Raw genomic sequence first — 21,550 nt, 5'->3', positions numbered from 1 at the left:
ACAAATCCAACAGGGAATTTGTTGTACACCTGAAAATTGATGTCCATTTATTCTCTCCTTCCAATATGATTCCGCTTGAGCTATTTTGGAAAGAAGAATGTTCAAACATTTGAGTTTGTAGATCTGCAAGGGTAGTAAAGACAAACCCTCAAAGACTCATAGCTTTAATGACAGCAAAATGGGCTTATTACAAATGCATGCCAGGCTTCACTCCACAATTATGCACCACTTTGTTTGGTTCTATCCAATTAAAATCCCAATGAAATGCAAAATGCAAAATAAAAAAAAGTATAAATTTGCATGGGGTGTGAATACGTTTGTAAAGCACTTTATATTGTTTTTCAAGAACATAAACACAAACTACAAGTATAAGTAAACCATCTTTATTACATTTTTCACAGTTTCTTTGTCCAACAATCTCAGCACAATGCAATTCTCGATGCTAGCATTGGGATTTCATGGTGACTGTTATCTTCCCACAGAAATCGTCATTAAGCACAGAGCATATCGCATCATTTCACTCTTGTTATCCCTTTGTCTCCTCCCGAAACAATCATTTTCTGAATAAATGTTAGCTTTAAACACCTGAGATATGTTGAAGCTCAGGAACTGTATTAGTGAGTACAAAACTGAAAGAAATCCATATTAGTAATGCTTATAATTTCAGGTCTGAGAAAAAACAAAATCTAAACAATCAGAAGCTTCTAAGATTTGCAATCCCAGTAATTAACTTTTGATCTTTTGCTAAATCAACTCTATAGTATTCTTTTTTCATTTTTGTAGACTCTATATGAATATTTTGTACTTTTTTCCATTTGCAGACATTTTCTTAACTGCATTAAAAGGGTTTTAGGTGTTTATAATGTTTGTAAACTACTCCCTTCTGTCTCTCCTGCCAGACATCATACAGATGCCACTAGAGCATAGTTTCCGCATCTGGATTCATAAAGGAAGATGAGAACAACATGAAGGGGACAGTTTATGGACATGATATCCCACTGAACACCTGAGAGAGAGGGCGAGGCAATCCATGGCAAAACACGTCAATAAAGTTGGATACATTCATTAAATATGAAATCTAAGAGTTTGAATATTACAGTGGACGTGTTTCTTGTTCTGATCTTTTCCACTATGTATATATTAAGAATTGACCTGCACCCTCTCTCAGGGTAATACTTGTTGGCAATAAGAGCACTTAGCCCCAACGTTGATGGCTGACATGAGCTCCAGTTTACAACTGCTCTCATGCTCAGCTCCCAACGCCGGGGGGTCAGGCTCATTGGTCTGGTTGAGGCTGCTGTCAGGCAGCAGTAGCCTTGCGTCACTGTCAGGTCTCCCTGACATCAGCGACTGCCTCGCTTGTGAGGCTGTGTCACTGTCAGGAGGCGGGCAATGCCTCTTCACAGTGTCAGAGCCCAACCGGCTGCTCGCTCCCTGCCTCGCTCCCTGCATCGCCAAACAGCCTGCGTCAGTGTCAGCATCAGCTGGCATTGGGAGCGGCTTCGTTGTCGGTGCCTGTTGTTCCCTGTCAGATGAACTTTGACTTTCACTTTCCTTTTTCTGCCACTCATGGCCTAACTGGGGCTGCTAGGACCTCCTGTAATAACTGCTGTGTGTCCACTGGTTGCTGCAACTGATGTGAGTCTAAGTGATGCTGACCATGAGCATAACCCTGGTCATGTTGTCTAATCCCTTGCTGACTTTGTTCCAGGTCAGAACCATAGCCATTGTGGTTGCCATGGTGATGATCATGGTCGTGACCAAAACCATGGGGATGGAAACCATGATGATCGCCATGGTGCCTATGGCCGTGATGACCATGCTGACCCTGGTGACCATGATGACCATGACCATGACCATGATGGCGACTGTGATCATGTTCTGTGTTGTCTCCCACAGCTGGAGGAGCATCTGCATCAGGCTGTGCATTTGGTTTTGCTTTGCACTCCTCTGGGGTCTCAGCAGTCTGCAAATAAACATAGGATGCAAAAAGAGTTTCATTTTCTATTTCCAGCGCTCCCGACATGTTCCAATTAAGTCATTTTGCCATCATGTTGTACGGTCTATACCTCATGTGAGCAGTCTCCACACATGCGGTTGCAGTATGCCTCTTTGATTGCACTCTCAATGTGGCCATGTCCAATGATGGAATAGGGAAGGGAAATATGATGGGTGAGACGACCGCACCTAAGGTAAAAAAGACCAAAAAAAGCAATGTGAAATTAGGAATAAATTGTATTAAAATAAAAATTTGTGTTATTCCTCTGCTCTGTAAAATGTGCCTGAAGCACATAACAAACCTGTTATAGATAAGGAAGTCATCTTTCTTTCCATTCAGAGCTTGCCAAACATCAGGCTGTTGTTCACCCTGTTTGTACAGTGAGATGTTATCTGAAAGCCTCTGAACCAACATGGCGTGAAGCCGCTGCGCTTGCTCCCCCTGGTGGTTGATGACCATGTAAACCACATCCCTCAGACCCTGACTCTCCAACTTCTGGCGCAGGCCATCAAGTCTGTGTAGAAATAAACCCGAGAGCATAGAGTTGATTTTTATTATTAAGTACCATATTAATCAAGACCTTATGTTTAAGTAAGTTGTGTTTAAAGATTTATTCCCTTGGGAAGGTAATGCTTTGTTGTTTGACAATGCTTTGTTCAATATTTTTCTTTTTGGAGGGGAGGGTGTGTGTGTGTAATTTATTCATTATTATTGAGATATTTTTTTCATTTTTGATTAGCTTTTATTATTTTATTTTATTTTTTATTGTTGTGGTATTTTTTTCCATTTTATGCATTGAAACACTAAGGGAACATGTTCTTAAAAAAATTTACAACACCATATGTACCCCTGGCTTAATGAGATGTAGACTGTTAGAAGTGCTAATATTTTATACCTGCAACTTTCCCTACATTTTATATTCTGCCTGGCTGCCTGGAGACTTCTGATTTTCCCAGTTTGAATTCCAACTTCTGACGGTGTTGTCGTTGTATTTCCATCTTAGGAATCCATTTGTAACCATTTTAGACTGATGATATTTTAATGACTGTTTCTAATCTAGTCCTGAGTTTCTTTAAATTTTGGCACATGTTGTTTTTTCATATCTTTTAACCTACTTCATGTTGTCAAAAGAGTTCTACTTGTTAGTTAGTTAAGCACTTTATTTCAAACATGTAAAAGAACAAAAATCAACAAAATTATCCCTCAATAAAATTAAACAATTTGGTTGTAATTTACATATTTTACAAGGAGTGGGAAGAGGTTGAAGCTTATTTAGTCTTTAATTTAATTTCTATCATTATACATAAACCTACACCTTCTTGCATATTAAACAAACCCATATGATAAAGAGTAACAGAAATAGAAAGTATCAGAGTAAAATATTCATATATACATGCATGCACACATATTTATCTGTAATTAGCAAAAGATAATCAGACGCACTTATCCTCCCTTTACCTTTGGAAAATCGTTTTTATTCCTCTTTTTGAACTATTACATGTGTGGATATTCCTTGAGTTGCAGATTCATGTTCTATAGTTTTATCAACAGATGGAAATACAAAAACTTTTACAAGCTGTATTGACTTCAGTGAATGATTTTGGAATATTACCAGGAAGTAATCTGTTTTTTGCTTTAAAAAGTATTAGTGTGTATTTCCACAAGATGTGTAAAAAGTGTTTTCTTCATTCTACTGGCCTGGGTGGGGCTAACACTGTAGAACAATCTCAGTGTGAGATCATGCTTTGTTCTGACTTCCTACACGAGTTGAATGTAGCAGTAGACCTTCGACTTTCCCAGTCGAAGATTTTAATCTGTGGTCTTGTATTTCTGACTGGGAATATGGAAAATCAATTTCTGGGTATAACCACAGCGCACCAAAAATATTTGCATGCTATACATTGGTGCTTACCTAAGTTATTTACTGAATAAAAGGTGAAAGAAAAGAGGACAGAAGAAACAGTGGCTATCCCATACCTGGAGGCCTGCACCAAACAGAACAGTCAGCTAGCTTTTAACAGGGCCACCACTGTTACTTGGCCCTCGGAGCCCTTCATCGGCTCCACCTCCCCGATCATCCAGGTTGGTGGGGGTTGACACTGTGGCCCGCCCCCCTCACTCTCTGCACCACCCCCATGGAGCAGGCAGAGAGTGAAGAGCAGGCTGAGGCGCACCCACATCCCTCTGGCACCTCCTCCCTCCCCCAGTCTGAAAAAACAGTGGGTTGGAGGAGTGGAATTAAGGAAGAAGTTAAAAGTAAAAAGAGAAGACAAAAAGAATTGGTCAATTTTCCTTTTAATTGACTGCATTACAATTGCATTAATATATTTAAAAGCACAGAGTGATTTATCTAAAGTTTCACTTCATCTACGTTCCCAGTTAATGTTTGAGCTGATATAGAAGACCAAAACTAGCGGAACAAGAGGGATTCTTAGATTTTTATACCAAAAGATCTCACATAACAAGTGATAAACTGTATTTAGCAAATAGGCTGCATTTGTAAATACCCAGACATCCTTCATCTTAGCATTTTTCAATTCATGGATTACAAAGAATAATTTTAAATCCTGCCAGAAGTGACTTTCTTAAGCATTCAGGCACTTACCCTTTGTTTAAAATGTTGCTTTGCCTCTGCTGAGCTCTGCTTTCTCTGCAGCTCCTCACACAAAAACATGCCTCCTCCTTTCCCTTCCCTCTTTTATACTCGGGCTGTTGTTTTTCTCTGCAGATGGAGGACAAAGTTCAGTTCCTCTCTGTCTGCTGATGCCAACACTTTTCTCTGGTTAAAAAAGTCCTAGAGCATGAAATCTTCTAGTTAACAGGAAATAGAGCTTCGAAAATGTTTTGCAAAAAACGTGTGTAGGAAAAGTTTTTGCTTGACTTGCTAAGGTACTGTATAACCGCTGTTAAGAAATGAAAAGGCATTTGCCTTGTGAATCAAATTGTCTTCTGTATTTTTATTGAATGTTAAATAACTTTGATTAAAACCTGTTTTTTTTTTCTTGAGCAGTGGAAAGTGAAAAGGACAGGGGGCTGGACTCTGGATGCTGACCAGCATTTTTCTGCATAAACACAGCTGGAAGGGTTTTGCAATATGCAGAAGTTCCACTGCTTCAGCTATCATTGGAATAAATGTTTCCCTTTAATGGACACCAGTAGCCTATAAACAAAGCATGTATTTGTAGAATTGTACAGATTGCCAAAGGTAGGGTAATGAAGAGTTCAATTACACATTTTAATTGGAAAGACCTATTTCCTAAAGCTTAATTTGGGAGTTAATAAGAGAGCACCAAGGCAATAAAGTGATGCAAAACAGTAATCTCTCTGACAATGAAAGATAAGATTATATAAATTAGCTTTACACTCTGTGATTGTGCAGCCAGATGACTTCATCTCTCCACCAATGAAGGACATCTAGCTGACAGTGATGAGAGCACTGCTTAGAGATAAGTTAGGAGAATTGATAATATTTTTAACAGGATCATGGACAAAATAGTTTAAATGTTATATCTTCACCTTAACAGTGAAGTTAAATAACCAATTGGTTTGGGACATTTTAGAATAAACCATTCCAAAGCCAGTGTTTACGGGTGTTTGGCATCATTGTCCTATTTGAACACCAAACTGTGTCAATGTTTCACTCATCTCACCCAAATGGATCCCCTCTCATGAAAGTGAACTGGTTAGGATGTTCATAAATAACACAGTAACCACCAAGGGCAAAGGCTCTTATACACTCGAAGCTTTGGGCATGACTGAATTCTCAGCAGCCTCCTGCATGAATCTGAAAAACACTATACCAACTGTCCAGCACTGTGACGATAGGGTCATGCTAGGGGTCTGTTTCATTACCAGTGGTACTAATGCATTGCATAAATTAAGTGGAATTTTACACGCTGGATACAGGTCACTCTGTTCTAGAAAAAAGATAACAGCCATACTCTGTAAATAAGTAACCCAATAGAACTAATCGAGATATGGCATGATAGTTTGAACCACAAAATTGTCATAGCTTGCATCTCAGCCCAAGGCTCACGTCAAGTTGTTACATGTCTCTAAGCTGATTAAATGGCATTCACGGACACTAGTCAGACTAGTGAGCACTACATTTGCAAAACAAGTCATCTCCAGCTCTGGCTCTGATTTTTCTGTATAGCTTTATCGCTACTACAGTATTGACACCCAACTGTGTCCAAGTTTCAACATCTAGCTGTTGATTTAAAGGGAGGTTAAAGAATTTGGAGCCATCCTCTGTTTTCATTATGAGTATTGAACATGTAAACATTTTTCTTAGTTAAAATATTTTTATATGGCCATCAACATCGAATTCACAACAGGCGTTGGCAGCAGCACAAGTAAACCATACATACAGTGTAAAGAAATCAAAGCAAATTAGTCCACAAATTAAGTCATGAGTGAAAAAAACTATTGGAATGACATAGCGTGTACTGTAGGAAGTCAAGAAACCAACTGAAAGCTGTTAGTATTTAGGAAGCAATCGTGTTGCTTTGTGCAAATCAAAACCAGTTGGTTTACTTTTAACTGATGACCTATTAAAACAATTCTCAGTTACAAAGTTTTGCACAGAGTGCTTCGATTGGTAAAAGCATACATTATTTACTGCTTCATTCCACGTTTTCTCTCATAACCTGATTTTTACACTGATTGGTTTAGAATTTGTTTTTTTTGTGTGGATTTTTTGGGTTCTTGCCTACATCTGGTGTAAATTTTATATCAGTGACACCATTAGAAATATTTAAAATGTACAAAACAACTGACACGTTCAATACTTACCCACTTTATATTATGGTGCCTATCATGTGCAGTATCTTAGAACTTGTCTTGGGGAATAATAACCTAATATGTACAAAAAAAAGGTTAGCTGAGATGTGTTTATGATGTTTAGCCTTTGAGTTTTGTGCATTTGACAAAATGAAGAATCTAAGCAAATTGATCAGGCCACTAAAGTCAGTAAATGTATTACATAATGTAGCAATATAATCACTTATGTGATTATATTGCTATTATGTGGTATTGCAAGACAAATAATACATGATGTGAAAAGAACTCTGTATGCACTTTTCCTATCAGGACCTTTGGTTCTCTAGGGTCAGATTGAGGTAATCTAGTACTCAGCTGCTCTCAATATACTTATTAAAACGTCAGTGCCGTGTAAGAGTAAGTTGTAAACTTATTGCATGCCCATCATAAAGATGTAACATCTTTGATGATCTAGATTCCTAAAATCTTTACATTCTGAGAACATTGGTATGATCAGATCTAAAGCTAAACATTTTTGAAAGAGGTAATGTGATGTAGAAAGTAATACTAAATTGCATTAAAATGTAGAGTGTGTTGTCTTAAACTTTGCTGTTGTTTTTATTGCAAGAAATATAACAGTGTAATAGGTTTTCTATTGGGCATAATAGTCTTTTCTATTCAATATGTGAACTAATCCTAAAAACGTTAATACTCAGCATTTAAATTTTTTAAAATATATCTATCTAAAATATATTGGATAGATCATCCTCATACAAGCTAAAACAATGTTTCTATCCCCCTAAACATTTTAGTATATTTTTTATTCCAATCCTCCTTCATAATCAGACACAGACAATGAAAAAAGCACACAAACACATTTGACATGTATTCTGTACACAGAAATATGTTAAGTGCAATTATACTAAAGGTCAAAAGTCCCACAATCCAAGAAACAAAAGAATTGCCAAATAAATGATTCTATACATCCGAAAAGTGTACCCAACTCTGTTAGAAGGCCAGATTTTTGTGAAGTAAAATACATAAACCACAATACATCATGCACATGGTGGTGGTGGCATAATGATCTGGGCTTACCTTTGTTCAAGTGGAATTGGGAATTTTTCATGGTGGATAAAATTATGAACTGTTTTAAACACCAGTGATGTTTTTTTTTACCCAAAAGCCTAAAATAGAAAGACAAAAGATGTCCTCACATTCTGGTGGTTTTGAGAACTTTTGCAAGGCAAAGTGAGCAAATATTTTCATGTCAAGACATACCATGCTGAAACCAAAAGAAGACCAAATGCTGCTTTAAAATCCAAAGTTGCTTTTACAAAGTATTATTTAAAGGATGTGCACGCCAATGCAAGCAAGCTGTTGCAGCTTTTTACTTTTAATATTATTTCAGCTTAATCCTGCATCATAAAGGGTGGACAAATTTGTGAGCAAATTCCGGTATTTTAAAGAATAAAAATTAAAAATGACCTGAAATAAATAACATTATTGAAAAAAAAAGCAGAATCAACACACGTTTTTAGATCAGATATTTTATATAACATAAACCTACTGAAACCAATAGGTAAAAGTTGATTCAATTTGACCATAAGGTAATTTCTTGTTCGCCTTGTCACTAAGCAACACTCCAAGGCGTCCTTTTTCTGTTTGCTAGGGCTTCTGGGAAACCGAGGCCTGCTGGCCAGAACGACCGCCCTTTTTTGGAGCAACGAGGGTAGAACAGCGCCGTGGGAAATATAATCAAAAAGCTACTTTCTAAGACAGTGTACCACTGCTTGAGGTATGTCTGGCGATGTTTTTCAACGCATTTTTCGACCCACAAGGGTTATAATCAGGAAATCTGTATGGGAAAAGTGTATTTTAATGCGCGGTTTGATGACGTAAGGTTGGTTGTCAAACGCGAAATGGCGAGCGTGCTAAGAGGCCCGCTAGCAGCAGAAATAAGGATTTTTATCACGCTTTTTTACTTAGAATATGGAGATGGTTGTAGCATTTTGCAAACACTGGGTAAGTTCAACGGCAGATGTATGTTGTGGTTGTGTGCGTAAAAAGGTAGATTTTGTTTGTCTATGGAGGGCAGGGTACGAAACTAAGCTTGCAAAGCTATTAAGCTAGTTCAAAAGGCTCCATGTGTCAACAGCAAGGAAAGCCAGTTCTTTTTAAAACACGGCGGATATGTTTTATTTTAATATATTTTCAAAGTTTTATAAGTTTATACACTTGTTGGTTCATTTGCTTGCTAGCTACAGAGGCAGAAATCTCTCATACTGTTAGATTGCATGCCAGCAAGTGGATGTAAACAACAAAATGAGGCAAAATAACAATTATTGCTATCGTTTAAGACAACAAAACCCTACAGCCGACAAAAACAACACATTTCACGTTTCGGGAAATTCCAATTGAAAGTAAATCCAGTCTCAACATGTACTTAGAGTTTGGATTTTATTGTACAAGTAAGGTTCTATTCATCAGTGTTAAGCCACACTGGCCACGGATAAGAATCGACCAGAATATCAAACGTTCAGTTGGGTTCGTCAGGATTCTTGGAATTTTTCCAGTTGCCTGGTTCAATTTGTGACGCCCTAAGATACGGTTGCGACACAGGTTTGATGGATATAAATCGTGAGATTCGGCTTGATTCGCACGAAAATAGTCAAGCATTCAGTACAATTTACAAGAATTTATTCAGAATACTTCACTAATTTTAGCAATCAGTTAATCTGCCGAATGCATCAAGAACACAGACACAAATTCATATCCAATTTAAGAATTTAAATTCATCTCTTTAGGGGAGTCATATTATCGGTGTAAACAAAAAATTGGGTTTGAATTATTTGGTGAAGCTTGATACGGATTTTCGTTGCTTTCTTTTTTGATAACTATGGATTATATATTTTATTCTGCTTTTGCTGTATTGTAAATTTACCAATAAAAAATTCTGTAGCAAAAAAAAAAAAAAAAACACAATGACTCACTGCAAATCTGCAAATAGTTAAAGTTCTTCAGGTTGTAAAATGGAGTTGTCTGTAAATAAAACCCAGCTAAAAAGAATTGTAACAAATCTCCTTTGTAAGATAGAACGCAGCTTGCTAGTGTGTTTTGCACCCCCGAAAACATAAATCATATGCACACCATATCACAAAATTCCTTTCTTCCCCCTGCAAAATGGATCCAAAATAAATAACAGGAATGTCCATCCTAACATCTGAGAGGAAAAGGGTCAGATTTGCCCTTAAGTGTTAGACTCACTCACTTTAACAATGGGAGAATAAAACAGCTTTTCTGTTTTGTTTGGTCACAGATTGTTTTAGGAACAGAGGAAACTTCACTCTGTGTGAGAAAGACGAGTCTATAACACGGCTTTGCATTTGAACAGGATTCCATAAATATGTCAAAACAAAGACAAAAGGATTAAAGTTAATGTTTTAAACTGTCATATTAGTCAGTGTGGTTCTCATTACTAATAGCCAGCTCCAGCATGTGTTCTCTGTAGAGTTAGTGGACCCTTACATTAACTGTGAGATTTCCAAAACATTGCCACCTTTTCATAATCCGGCATTTTCCATAACAGACAGAAGTACTCTTCAGAAGGATTTAGGAAGTAGTATGCCATAATAGCTTAAGGTTCCTGTTATCTGCCGACGTCTAACCCACTGCCACGGAAGTCTGGCTAAAAAGCCAACATCTTTTGTGCTTCCTTTGACCTAATTTTTTCAAACACCTTACTAGTTGTAGATAAAGCTAAGTGAGGTATCCACTTAGATCTGCAAAAGATGAGATCTTTAGTTTCCCCCCAGCCAATCTGTGATCACGGTCAGCCAAGTGCAAAATCAACTGATTCCAGCTACCACCTAAATCCCGATACACCTCTAGCTTTTAGTATCTGCTATTCTAAATACTATTTTAGACCCTGTGGTTAAAATGTTTCTCTTTGTTTGATTTCAAGTAACACTGCAATGATTGCATATGTGTTTGCAGCTCCTTGATCAGCCTTTCCACACTCAGAACTGCCTGTTCATGCTCCTCTGTTGTTGCAGGGCAGGCTCAGGTGAGTGATGGCGGCGGGGGCCGAGGTGGAGGTCAATGGAGGTAGCGAGTACCCGGGGCTCTACAAAGTCATGATGGGCAAACTTAACGAACAGCGACAACTGGATCAGTTTACAGATATTACCCTCATAGTGGATGGTAAGGACAGTAAAGTTGCTTATGCTTGTCCATTTCCACACTGCAATGCAGTTGAAAAAGGAAATTGTGGTTGCTTTACTCTGTGAGCGTTTGAGTAGAAAGTGCAGCTGAAGCTGTTTAAACAAAGTATTACTGTAGACTCAGCTTTGCTCTCTTCTAGAATTGCCCCGCTCAAGGTGGCAGCAGGTTGGAGTAGCTCTGTTACTTTTGATTCTGATTTATTCTTTTTTGGGAACTATTCCTCTTGTGGTGGATACAGTTGATTTTTTTTGGATGACTGTCCACTCCAGTGTCGGATGCTGTACAGCTTGGAGGATTTTTCTTAATACTTTCTATTTTTGGACATTTGTTGTGATGCATTGCCATGGCAACGGAGTTGTTTCTTACAACCGGTAGCAGCTGATTAATATCTCAAAAGCTCAAATAATACTTCAGCTACAACCCCAAATCCCTGATGAGTTGAAAAGGAGACGCCGTGGATGCAGAGCAGGAGCTAAGAGAAGAGAGAGAAGGAGGAATTTCAAACCATCTCTTCTGTCGATTTTGATGGGCAACGTGAGATCAGTGGGAAACAAGTTGGATGAACTCCTAGCCCTACAAAGGACCCAGCCAGAGTACCGGGCATGCAGTATTATGTGTTTTACTGAGACATGGCTACAGGATCATATCCCCGACTCCAGCGTCTCTCTGCCGGGCATTTTAACCATACGAGCAGACAGAGATTTAAAGAGGAGCGGCAAATGTAAAGGAGGTGGACTGGCAGTACTTGTGAACAACAGATGGTGTAATCCAGGACATGTAACTGTGAAGTGTCATCTCTGCAGTCCAGATATTGAACTCTTGGCAGTAAGTTTTCGTCCATATTATTTACCCAGAAAGTTCACCAGTGTTATTTTGGCAACAGTTTACGTTCCACCTTCCGCTGTTGCTGACACTGCATGTGATGCCATCAGCTCAGTTGTTGCTAAGCTACAGACACAAAACCCCAATGCTTTTGTGACAATTTCTGGTGATTTTAACCATGCTTCACTCTCTGCTACACTTCCAACGTTTCAACAATTTGTCAGCTGCTCTACCAGAGAAAACAAAACATTGGATTTGTTTTATGCAAATGTCAAGGACTCATACATCTCTACAGCAAGACCTCCTCTAGGCAAATCAGATCACAATCTTGTTTTTCTCTGCTCGAAATATAAGCCCCTTGTTCAGAGGCAACCTGTAATAAAGAGGACTGTGAGAAAATGGTCACAGGAAGCTGAAGAAGCTCTGCAAGGTTGCTTTGAGGCTACAGACTGGGACGCACTGTGCCAGCCACATGGAGAAGACATCAATGCCATGACTGAGTGTGTAACCGACTATATAAACTTCTGTGTGGATAACATCATCCCCACCAGAACCATGAGATGCTTCCCCAATAACAAACCTTGGATCACCAGTGACCTGAAGGACCTGCTTAACAAGAAAAAAAAAGCCTTCAGAGAGGGAGACAGAGAATTGAGGAGTTTACAGAAGTAACTTAAAGTCAAGATAAGAGACAGCAAGGAGGTGTACAAGAAGAAGCTGGAGAGCAAGCTCCAGCAAAACAATAGCAGAGATGTGTGGACAGGGATGAAGAAGATCACAGGCTTCAAGCAGAAGACCGATGGACGTCTGGACAGAGCCAATGAACTGAACACATTCTTCAATAGGTTCAGTTCAGAAACAAGCTTCGCATCCTCTCCTGCTCACAGCCAAATAGACATTCCATCTTCCTTTGACCCACAGGACACACAGCTGTCCAGTAACACCTCAAATGTTTTATCTTCCACTTCAGCCCTAGACCCTTCTGCTTCTACATGTTTGCCTTTAACCATATCAGAAGATGCTGATACTTCCTTTGCTTCCCCCTTCCACCTGTGTGTCTCAAGAAGTCAGGTGAAGAGACAACTGGAGAGACTGAATAGGAATAAGGCTGCAGGTCCAGATCATGTCAGCCCTAGAGTCCTGAAGGCCTGTGCAGAGCACCTCTGTGGGATTCTGTAGCACCTCTTCAACCTTAGCCTGGTCCAGAAGAAAGTTCCAGTGTTGTGGAAGACCTCCTGTCTTGTTCCGGTACCAAAGAAAACTCACCCATCAGTCCTCAATGACTATAGACCTGTTGCCCTGACATCTCACATCATGAAGGTCCTAGAGAGAGACTCCTGTTGGCCCACCTGAGTAAGCAAACAATAAACTATCAGGACCTCCTTCAGTTTGCTTCTCGCTGTGGAGTTGGAGTCGAAGATGCCATCATACACCTGCTTCAACAAACCCACTGTCATCTGGACAAAGCCAGCAGCACTGTGAGGATCATGTTCTTTGATTTCTCCAGTGCATTTAATACAATCCAACCTGATTTGCTTCGTCAGAAAAGCCAGAAGACTCAGGTGGAGGCCTCAACAATCTCCTGGATCAAAGACTACCTGACAAACAGACCACAGTTTGTGAGACTGAAGGGTTGTGAGTCTAACCAGGTAGTCAGCAGCACAGGAGCACCACAGGGGACTGTACTCTCACCATTCCTCTTCACTCTGTACACCTCAGACTTCCAGTACAAGACAGACTCCTGTCATCTGCAGAAATACTCGGATGATTCTGCAGTCGTGGTGTGGATCAGAGATGGACAAGAAGCTGAGTACCGGGAGCTAGTGGATTGCTTTGTGGCATGGTGTGGAGACAATCATATAATCTTCAATGGGAATACAAAAAAGGAGATGATTGTAGACTTTAAGAGAAACAGGAATAGGTCAAATAGTATTTCCATCATGGGAGAAGAGGTGGAGGTGGTGGAGGAGTATAAATACATCAGTGTTCACCTGGACAACAGACTAGAGTGGAGATGTAACTGTGAAGCCATCTACAAGAAGGGACAGAGCAGACTGTACTTCTTGAGGAAGCTTAGGTCCTTTGGTGTTTGCAGCAAGATGCTGCATATCTTCTATAAGTCTGTTGTGGAAAGTGTGATCTCTTCTACCATCATCTGCTGGGGAATCAGCATCAGAACCAGGGGCTTAAAAAAGCTCAACAAGCTGTTAAAAAAGGCTGGCTCTGTTCTGGGGACTGCTCTGGGACCTCTGGAGATCATTGTGGAAAGACGGATTCTTCATAAAATGAAGAACATTAATGAGAACCCTGAGCATCCTCTTCATGAGACTGTCCTACAGCAACAGAGTGTCTTCAGTCAGAGGCTTCTTCAGATCTGCTGTAAGACGGAGCGCTACAGGAGATCCTTCCTCCCCACAGCCATCAGCATCTACAACGACTCTTTGAGGAAACCTTCATAATATGAGCTACAACAACATTTAATTTCCCTTTGGGATTAATAAAGTATTTTTGAATTGAATTGAATTTTCTGTAAAACGTTCTCTGTCCTTTTTCTAATTCTGTTTAGAAAATTAGTTAAAAGTAAAAAGTAAGCCAAAAGTATAAAAATGCCTCTTCCAGCTGTGGTCACCCAGATGTTTCCTGGAATTTATTTATATGATAAACGTACAACACTTCTACGCTGCAAAATTAATTTGATTATTTGTTGCTTGTTGCAGGACACCACTTCAGAGCCCATAAAGCAGTGTTGGCAGCATGCAGTCAGTTTTTCCACAAGTTCTTTCAGGATTTTACTCAGGAACCTCTGGTGGAGATAGAAGGTATTTAGTGTTTCTGTTAAATCCTAGTAAAAGATCGGGGAGTCATGACATCACAGAGAAGCAAAATCAAGTTTGAAAGTGAAACGTGTGTGGATCTTGTTAGGGTTGGAAGTAACGCTCCCTGGTGGATAAATAATTTCATAGTACAATTATATAAAAGCTAGAGTTCTGCATTTGCTGATTTGGTAGAATTTGTGCTGGTGATGTGACTTTTATGTTAGGGCCACCCCAGAAGTTCTACTGCAGGTTAAAGATCTACATCAACCTCAATTGTTGTTTCTTCTTAAAGCATTCTAGAAAGTCAGGCTCCTATAGATGCAACTTTATGAAAGGTTTTTGTAAATGAGCTAAAAAAAAACATTGACTATGAAAATAATTGCTAGTGTCTTCGCTCTTATTGTAAACTGCTAAGTGGAGTGAAAATTGAGCATTTTATTTCATAAGATAAGTTATGTGTTTTATTAATTTTTGTATGATTTTTGTATTGCATTGTTGCATTTTTGTTACGTTGTGCTGAATTTACCCACTGGTGCTCTGACATTTCACAGGAGTGAGCAACACAGCCTTTTGCCAGCTAATGGAGTTCACGTACACAGCCACGCTAGCGATATCTGGGGAGGAAGAGGCGCTCGACGTGTGGAAGGCTGCTGAATACCTACAAATGCAGGAAGCCATCAAAGCACTCAAGAAGTAAATATTGAGGAGAACAACCAGTCTTCTCGTACTGATAAACTGTCACTGTAATTCCTGTGTGATAGGATGTTATATTTACTGTTTAAATGGTATTTGACCACTAAATACCAGCCTCTTTTTTCTTTTTCTTTTGAAGAATAAATTCCTCAATGACAACAAGGAGCAGAGCTCAAAAGAGAACGATTGCAGAAACATCTAATGTGATTACAGAAACCTTACCGACAGTGGAGGGAGACCAGGTTGGTATGTTTGTGTGTAGTTCCGGTTCGAGGTATACATGCACTCATCAGGGTGTGGTAAGGTTCCAACTTACTGAGGGTTTTCTTTGACCTGAACAGCTTTGAAATTTTACTGTCCATTTGAGAGGATGTTGGGGAATTTGGACACAGTCCTCTTTTTTCCTTTTAGTTAATCCATTCTCTTTATGCAACGTGCCTAGAACAAAAACAAGAAAAAAGACCTTCAGCACGATGCTACCCTGCTTGAGAGTTGATTGTGCTGTGAGGTTTAAAATCCTCCCCGAGAGGATTTTGTTTCTCCGATCATTCTTCTTGCCATTGTGTCAAACAGCTCAATGTTTAGTCTAATCTGACCTTAAAACATGTGGGCTGCTGCAGGTTTCAGTCAAATTATGAAGATGTCGGCTTTAGATCAGGGCTTTCTTTCTTGGCCGGCGTCTTTTCAGTCAGTGTTGATTTAAAACTTGTATTCCTGTGGACAGTGACACTGGTGTCTCAGCAGCTTCCAGTTTGACCCATAGTCATTGCTGTTATGAACATCTTACAAACTTCCTCCCCACACACATTAAAACTGGCTTTTTAATGGTCAAACTAGACTAACCTTAGGCATGTGGAATGGCCTCAACCTAAATCCTAATAAAACGTTCTGCTCTCTGCCAAGAAATCAACCACTTTATATGAACACTACCATTTTTGATATGGAGAGTGGTCAAATATCCTGGCAGAATCATGCCAGAAGCTAGTTGATGATTATGAAAAGCAATTAGTTGAGGTGCAACTTTCTAACTTCCTAGGACATTTAACCAAATATTAGTGGGCATGCCATTTATGTGTATTTGATTCTATACGTATACAGGTCCTTCTCAAAATATTAGCATATTGTGATAAAGTTCATTATTTTCCATAATGTCATGATGAAAATTTAACATTAATATATTTTAGATTCATTGCACACTAACTGAAATATCTCAGGTGTTTTATTGTCTTAATACGGATGATTTTGGCATACAGCTCATGAAAACCCAAAATTCCTATCTCACAAAATTAGCATATCATTAAAAGGGTCTCTAAACGAGCTATGAACCTAATCATCTGAATCAACGAGTTAACTCTAAACACCTGCAAAAGATTCCTGAGGCCTTTAAAACTCCCAGCCTGGTTCATCACTCAAAACCCCAATCATGGGTAAGACTGCCGACCTGACTGCTGTCCAGAAGGCCACTATTGACACCCTCAAGCAAGAGGGACACAGAAAGAAATTTCTGAACGAATAGGCTGTTCCCAGAGTGCTGTATCAAGGCACCTCAGTGGGAAGTCTGTGGGAAGGAAAAAGTGTGTCAGAAAACGCTGCACAACGAGAAGAGGTGACTGGACCCTGAGGAAGATTGTGGAGAAGGGCCGATTCCAGACTTTGGGGGACCTGCGGAAGCAGTGGACTGAGTCTGGAGTAGAAACATCCAGAGCCACCGTGCACAGGCGTGTGCAGGAAATGGGCTACAGGTGCCGCATTCCCCAGGTCAAGCCACTTTTGAACCAGAAACAGCGGCAGAAGCGCCTGACCTGGGCTACAGAGAAGCAGCACTGGACTGTTGCTCAGTGGTCCAAAGTACTTTTTTCGGATGAAAGCAAATTCTGCATGTCATTCGGAAATCAAGGTGCCAGAGTCTGGAGGAAGACTGGGGAGAAGGAAATGCCAAAATGCCAGAGGTCCAGTGTCAAGTACCCACAGTCAGTGATGGTCTGGGGTACCGTGTCAGCTGCTGGTGTTGGTCCACTGTGTTTTATCAAGGGCAGGGTCAATGCAGCTAGCTATCAGGAGATTTTGGAGCACTTCATGCTTCCATCTGCTGAAAAGCTTTATGGAGATGAAGATTTAATTTTTCAGCACGACCTGGCATCTGCTCACAGTGCCAAAACCACTGGTAAATGGTTTACTGACCATGGTATCACTGTGCTCAATTGGCCTGCCAACTCTCCTGACCTGAACCCCATAGAGAATCTGTGGGATATTGTGAAGAGAACATTGAGAGACTCAAGATCCAACACTCTGGATGAGCTAAAGGCCGCTATCGAAGCATCCTGGGCCTCCATAAGACCTCAGCAGTGCCACAGGCTGATTGCCTCCATGCCACGCCGCATTGAAGCAGTCATTTCTGCCAAAGGATTCCCAACCAAGTATTGAGTGCATAACTGTACATGATTATTTGAAGGTTGACGTTTTTTGTATTAAAAACACTTTTCTTTTATTGGTCGGATGATATATGCTAATTTTGTGAGATAGGAATTTCTGGTTTTCATGAGCTGTATGCCACAATCATCCGTATTAAGACAATAAAAGACCTGAAATATTTCAGTTAGTGTGCAATGAATCTAAAATATATGAATGTTAAATTTTCATCATGACATTATGGAAAATAATGAACTTTATCACAATATGCTAATATTTTGAGAAGGACCTGTAATTGTTATGCTGTTAAGAGAAAATCTACAATTGTTTCAACCTTTTACATTACACTTTTGTTTGTAAAACTCACTGAAGTTCTTTGTTGTGTCATCGTTCCACCCTGGAAATACAAATACAATAATAAAAGCCCTAAGTTAATTATGTTTATGCTAAAGATGTCTGTTTGTGAACCTCTTTTTGGAGTTGTAGACCATACTTTATTGTAAGTCACATTCTTCACATTTCTGCCAGTAAAAGTCTTCCGAGTCTAAAGTGTGAACACCAAAGTGGCTTATAGTCTGCCCTCATTTAGTGGTATGGACTAAATGTCTTGTAGGTGGAGATTGAAGTGGTGGAGTCCGGCTTGGAGGAAGTGGTCGATGAAAAGACTACACAAGCAGCATCACATGACTCTGCGTTGGCTCTTCTAGCTGACATAACTAGCAAATACCAGCAAGGGGAACCAACAATTCATGTGATCAAAAAGGATGAAGAAGTATGTTTTTTTGTTTGTTTTTTTAATTCCTTATATATACTTGTCATTGCGAAAGCATCCTTTACAAATATCTGACTTTGGTTTGTAGGAGGTCCTGTATCAGGAAGAAACTGTGACAGCCTCCAAGGTGTTGGAGAACGTTGAAGTTGTCGAAGTCCAGATCTCCCAAGGAGACAACATCTTCCGCTGCAGCAAGTGTGACCGTAGTTTTAAGCTGTACTACCATCTCAAACAGCACCTAAAAACTCACCTGGGCTCTATGGAGAAGCCTTATGTGTGTAACCACTGTGGGAAAGCCTACACAAGGGAGGGTGCCCTGAAACAGCACATCAGCACCTTTCATTTTGATGCGGAGGAACTTTCTCGAGGGCAGAAAATTCAAAAGAAAGTCCACATCTGTGAATATTGTAAGAAGCAATTTGACCACTTTGGCCACTTTAAGGAGCACTTACGGAAGCACACTGGTGAGAAATTAAATCTAAAACCACAAAAAGCTCTATTAAATTCATAAATGTTTCCTGGGCTCTAGTCATAATTAGTATGTATAGAGCTATTCTATATATATGCATCATTAGAATATTTGGCCTTTTATATTTTTAGGTGAAAAGCCTTACGAGTGTCCAGATTGTCATGAGCGATTTGCAAGGAACAGCACACTGAAATGCCATATGGCCGCCTGTCAGAATGGGGCAGGAGCCAAGAAAGGACGAAAGAAGCTCTATGAATGCCAGGTACAGTTTGACAATATTTTTTAAAAGAAAAGTTAAAGAAATGTAGTAATATTTATTGATGTACAAAGAAACTATGCTAATATGACTGCCATGGAGCTAAGAGGGGTAGAAAGTGAGCTTCTCGGTTTTGGCAGAAATTGAAAATGTTTTTCTTTACAATAAAATGTTTTGTAGTAAAATAAAACAATGATTTTTCTCTGAAACACCTCAAAGCTACCGCACTGTCTCTCTCCTCATCAGAAAAATCTCTTTTTCAAGCATAAAATTTGAAAATCCAGCGCTCTTCTGGATTTCTCGGTGCATTGACAATGAACATTAGTGAATATTGTTTCATTTGCTACGTATACAAATATCCAAAAGCATTGTTTAAAAAACATCTGAATCTTTTTTGCACCAGTATTTTTAAATATAAGTCAGTATTGCTGCAAGTGTTTACAAACCTTGACTATTTACATTTTAAAACTCAAACAGGTTATACTAAAACATTGCTTTGCGATGTAAACAAGTCAAATGGTGTTCATTAAACCTTCATTTTGCTGCAGAAATGCACCTTTGAAGGTTCTAAAGTTTCATAATCCTTGGAAACTGGTTGTAGCAAAAGTTTTGTGCAAAATAAAAGTCAAAATCTTAGGAACTGACTACCAAAGTAAATTATGAGACTAGTAAAATTTATTTGTCCACTTTTTTGTCAGAGTTAATCTCTTACATTTTGTCAGAAACACCCAAGTATTGACTCAACACTGGTGCTCAGACTTTAAGAGGCGATCACCCATTACCTTCCCAAACTCTCTCCATCAGGTCTGCAGTGACGTCTTTATAAGCTGGGACCAGTTCAAGGAGCATCTTATGTGCCACACGGGAGACAAGCCCAACCATTGCACCATGTGTGACCAATGGTTCACCCAAGCCAAAGAACTTAAAGCGCACCTCAGAGATGTACATTCCATTGAAGATGAATCAACGAAGCAGCTGGTCATCACCGACTCCGCGGCGTCTGCCGCCCTCACCATAGCTACACAAAGCATCGAGGGCGCTGAAACAGTCCTGCTGGATGATGGCATTCACGTGGAACATGTAACAGTAGAGCCTATGGATGTAATGACAATGGAAGAGACTACAACGGTCGTAGTGGAGGACGGAGGAGTGGGTGGGATATGCGAGGAGGACCTGGAGAGACTAAAGCAGGCAGGGTTGCAGATCCAAGTGGTCCACGTGAGCACAGATACAGCTGACGAGCCCCAGGTAGTCCACTCTGAGGTGGAAGTAGAGATATAGAGGATGAAATGGTGAACCTAGAGGAAGCAGAACAACCAATTGCTGTATGATAATAAAACAAGCATTCTCTTAAAAGTACATGGTCTTTCATTATCAAGCTGATTTTTTTTCTACTGCAAACACCTTATTTTTTTATGGAATCCTGCATGTGGAAATACCACATATCCCTATATTCAGCTGTCACATTGAACGTCCATGTCCCTCGTTCTCTGAATCTTTAAAGAGATTTCCGTTATGATTTCTTAAAAATATTGTTCATTTTAAAGCTGATTTGATTCTTCTTTGCTTCAGCAATCCATCTTCATCTACTTATTTCTGCTAATTAAATGGTTTATTTCAAATCACAGCACTTGCAACTACTATTATTGACGTCTGTCGCTTTGTGACATTTTCTTTGCTGTTTTCCCAGGATTTTTGGGAGTGTTTTTGTTAGAATTACAGCTATAATATTAAACAAAATAGGTTTTGAGAATGGGCCGGTGTTCCATCTCATCTATACAAAGGTCGTCATGATTTAGTTTTTTAAAGTTCAGTTGGAAGGAATTTATTCCATCAACAGCTTGTCATCAAGTTCTGCAGAGGTCTCTTAGTCGGCTATCATGTTGCAGCAGGGGAAACATCTGAAACTGGCAGGGCAGTGAGCTTTCATTAAATATTTCACACGGAGACCTCCTTTAGTCAACATGTTTTTGGTACAGTGTATGAAAATAGAAAATGAAGAGAAATATGCTGGCTTGTGTTGCTTACCGTAGTCTGCTTCATCGGTAAGCAAATCCCACTGGTTTTGTGAGACTGTAAAATTCTCAGCAACAACATGGAAGAATTAATCACATGATTAAAGTAAAGGTCATAATATTTTAGTAAATTTCACATGTTTATGTTTGTTATGGCATTATTATCAAAGAACCGTTTGCTATGTTTATAGCATCTTATAGGTGTTATGTAGACCTGCTGACCTCAAGGTGTCACTCTTTGCTAAAGTTCTTAAATTAAGCTTTGAGGTTTTATTTTTTGTTTTGCTACCCTTACCATCCTCGCTGTGCTTTCTGTA

General features: G+C 39.5%; 2 protein-coding genes across 6 annotated transcripts; one reads left to right on the top strand and one right to left on the bottom strand.

Moving 5' to 3' along the window:
• Window positions 1-367: 367 nt before the first annotated feature.
• Window positions 368-4,682, bottom strand: LOC124878202 (selenoprotein P). Its single transcript, XM_047382045.1, has 5 exons — window positions 4,605-4,682; window positions 3,977-4,207; window positions 2,301-2,513; window positions 2,070-2,187; window positions 368-1,966 (listed from the first exon to the last, which is right to left on the bottom strand). The coding sequence occupies exons 2-5, from the start codon at window positions 4,177-4,179 to the stop codon at window positions 1,277-1,279; spliced, it is 1,224 nt and encodes a 407-aa protein (XP_047238001.1). The 5' UTR covers window positions 4,180-4,207; window positions 4,605-4,682; the 3' UTR covers window positions 368-1,276.
• A 3,738-nt stretch (window positions 4,683-8,420) lies between these two features.
• znf131 (zinc finger protein 131) lies at window positions 8,421-20,845 on the top strand. Of its 5 annotated transcripts, none has more exons than XM_047381631.1 (9): window positions 8,421-8,555; window positions 10,813-10,960; window positions 14,521-14,622; window positions 15,171-15,312; window positions 15,452-15,554; window positions 18,335-18,493; window positions 18,582-18,957; window positions 19,094-19,224; window positions 20,023-20,845. In XM_047381631.1, exons 2-9 carry the CDS (start codon window positions 10,831-10,833, stop codon window positions 20,497-20,499), a joined length of 1,620 nt encoding a protein of 539 aa, XP_047237587.1. In that variant the 5' UTR covers window positions 8,421-8,555; window positions 10,813-10,830; the 3' UTR covers window positions 20,500-20,845. The 5 variants fall into 5 exon arrangements, with proteins under 5 accessions (XP_047237587.1, XP_047237589.1, XP_047237592.1 ...); XM_047381633.1 differs by having other exon boundaries at window positions 8,429-8,555; window positions 10,754-10,960; XM_047381632.1 differs by lacking the exon at window positions 8,421-8,555 and adding an exon at window positions 8,617-8,782.
• Window positions 20,846-21,550: the final 705 nt, after the last annotated feature.

This window comes from Girardinichthys multiradiatus, chromosome 12 (genome assembly GCF_021462225.1).
Source record: "Girardinichthys multiradiatus isolate DD_20200921_A chromosome 12, DD_fGirMul_XY1, whole genome shotgun sequence".
In the NCBI taxonomy this organism is placed as follows: Eukaryota; Metazoa; Chordata; class Actinopteri; order Cyprinodontiformes; family Goodeidae; genus Girardinichthys; species Girardinichthys multiradiatus.
The sequence above is the reverse complement of the archived record's forward strand: the minus strand, read 5'-3'. Positions and strand labels throughout refer to the sequence as shown.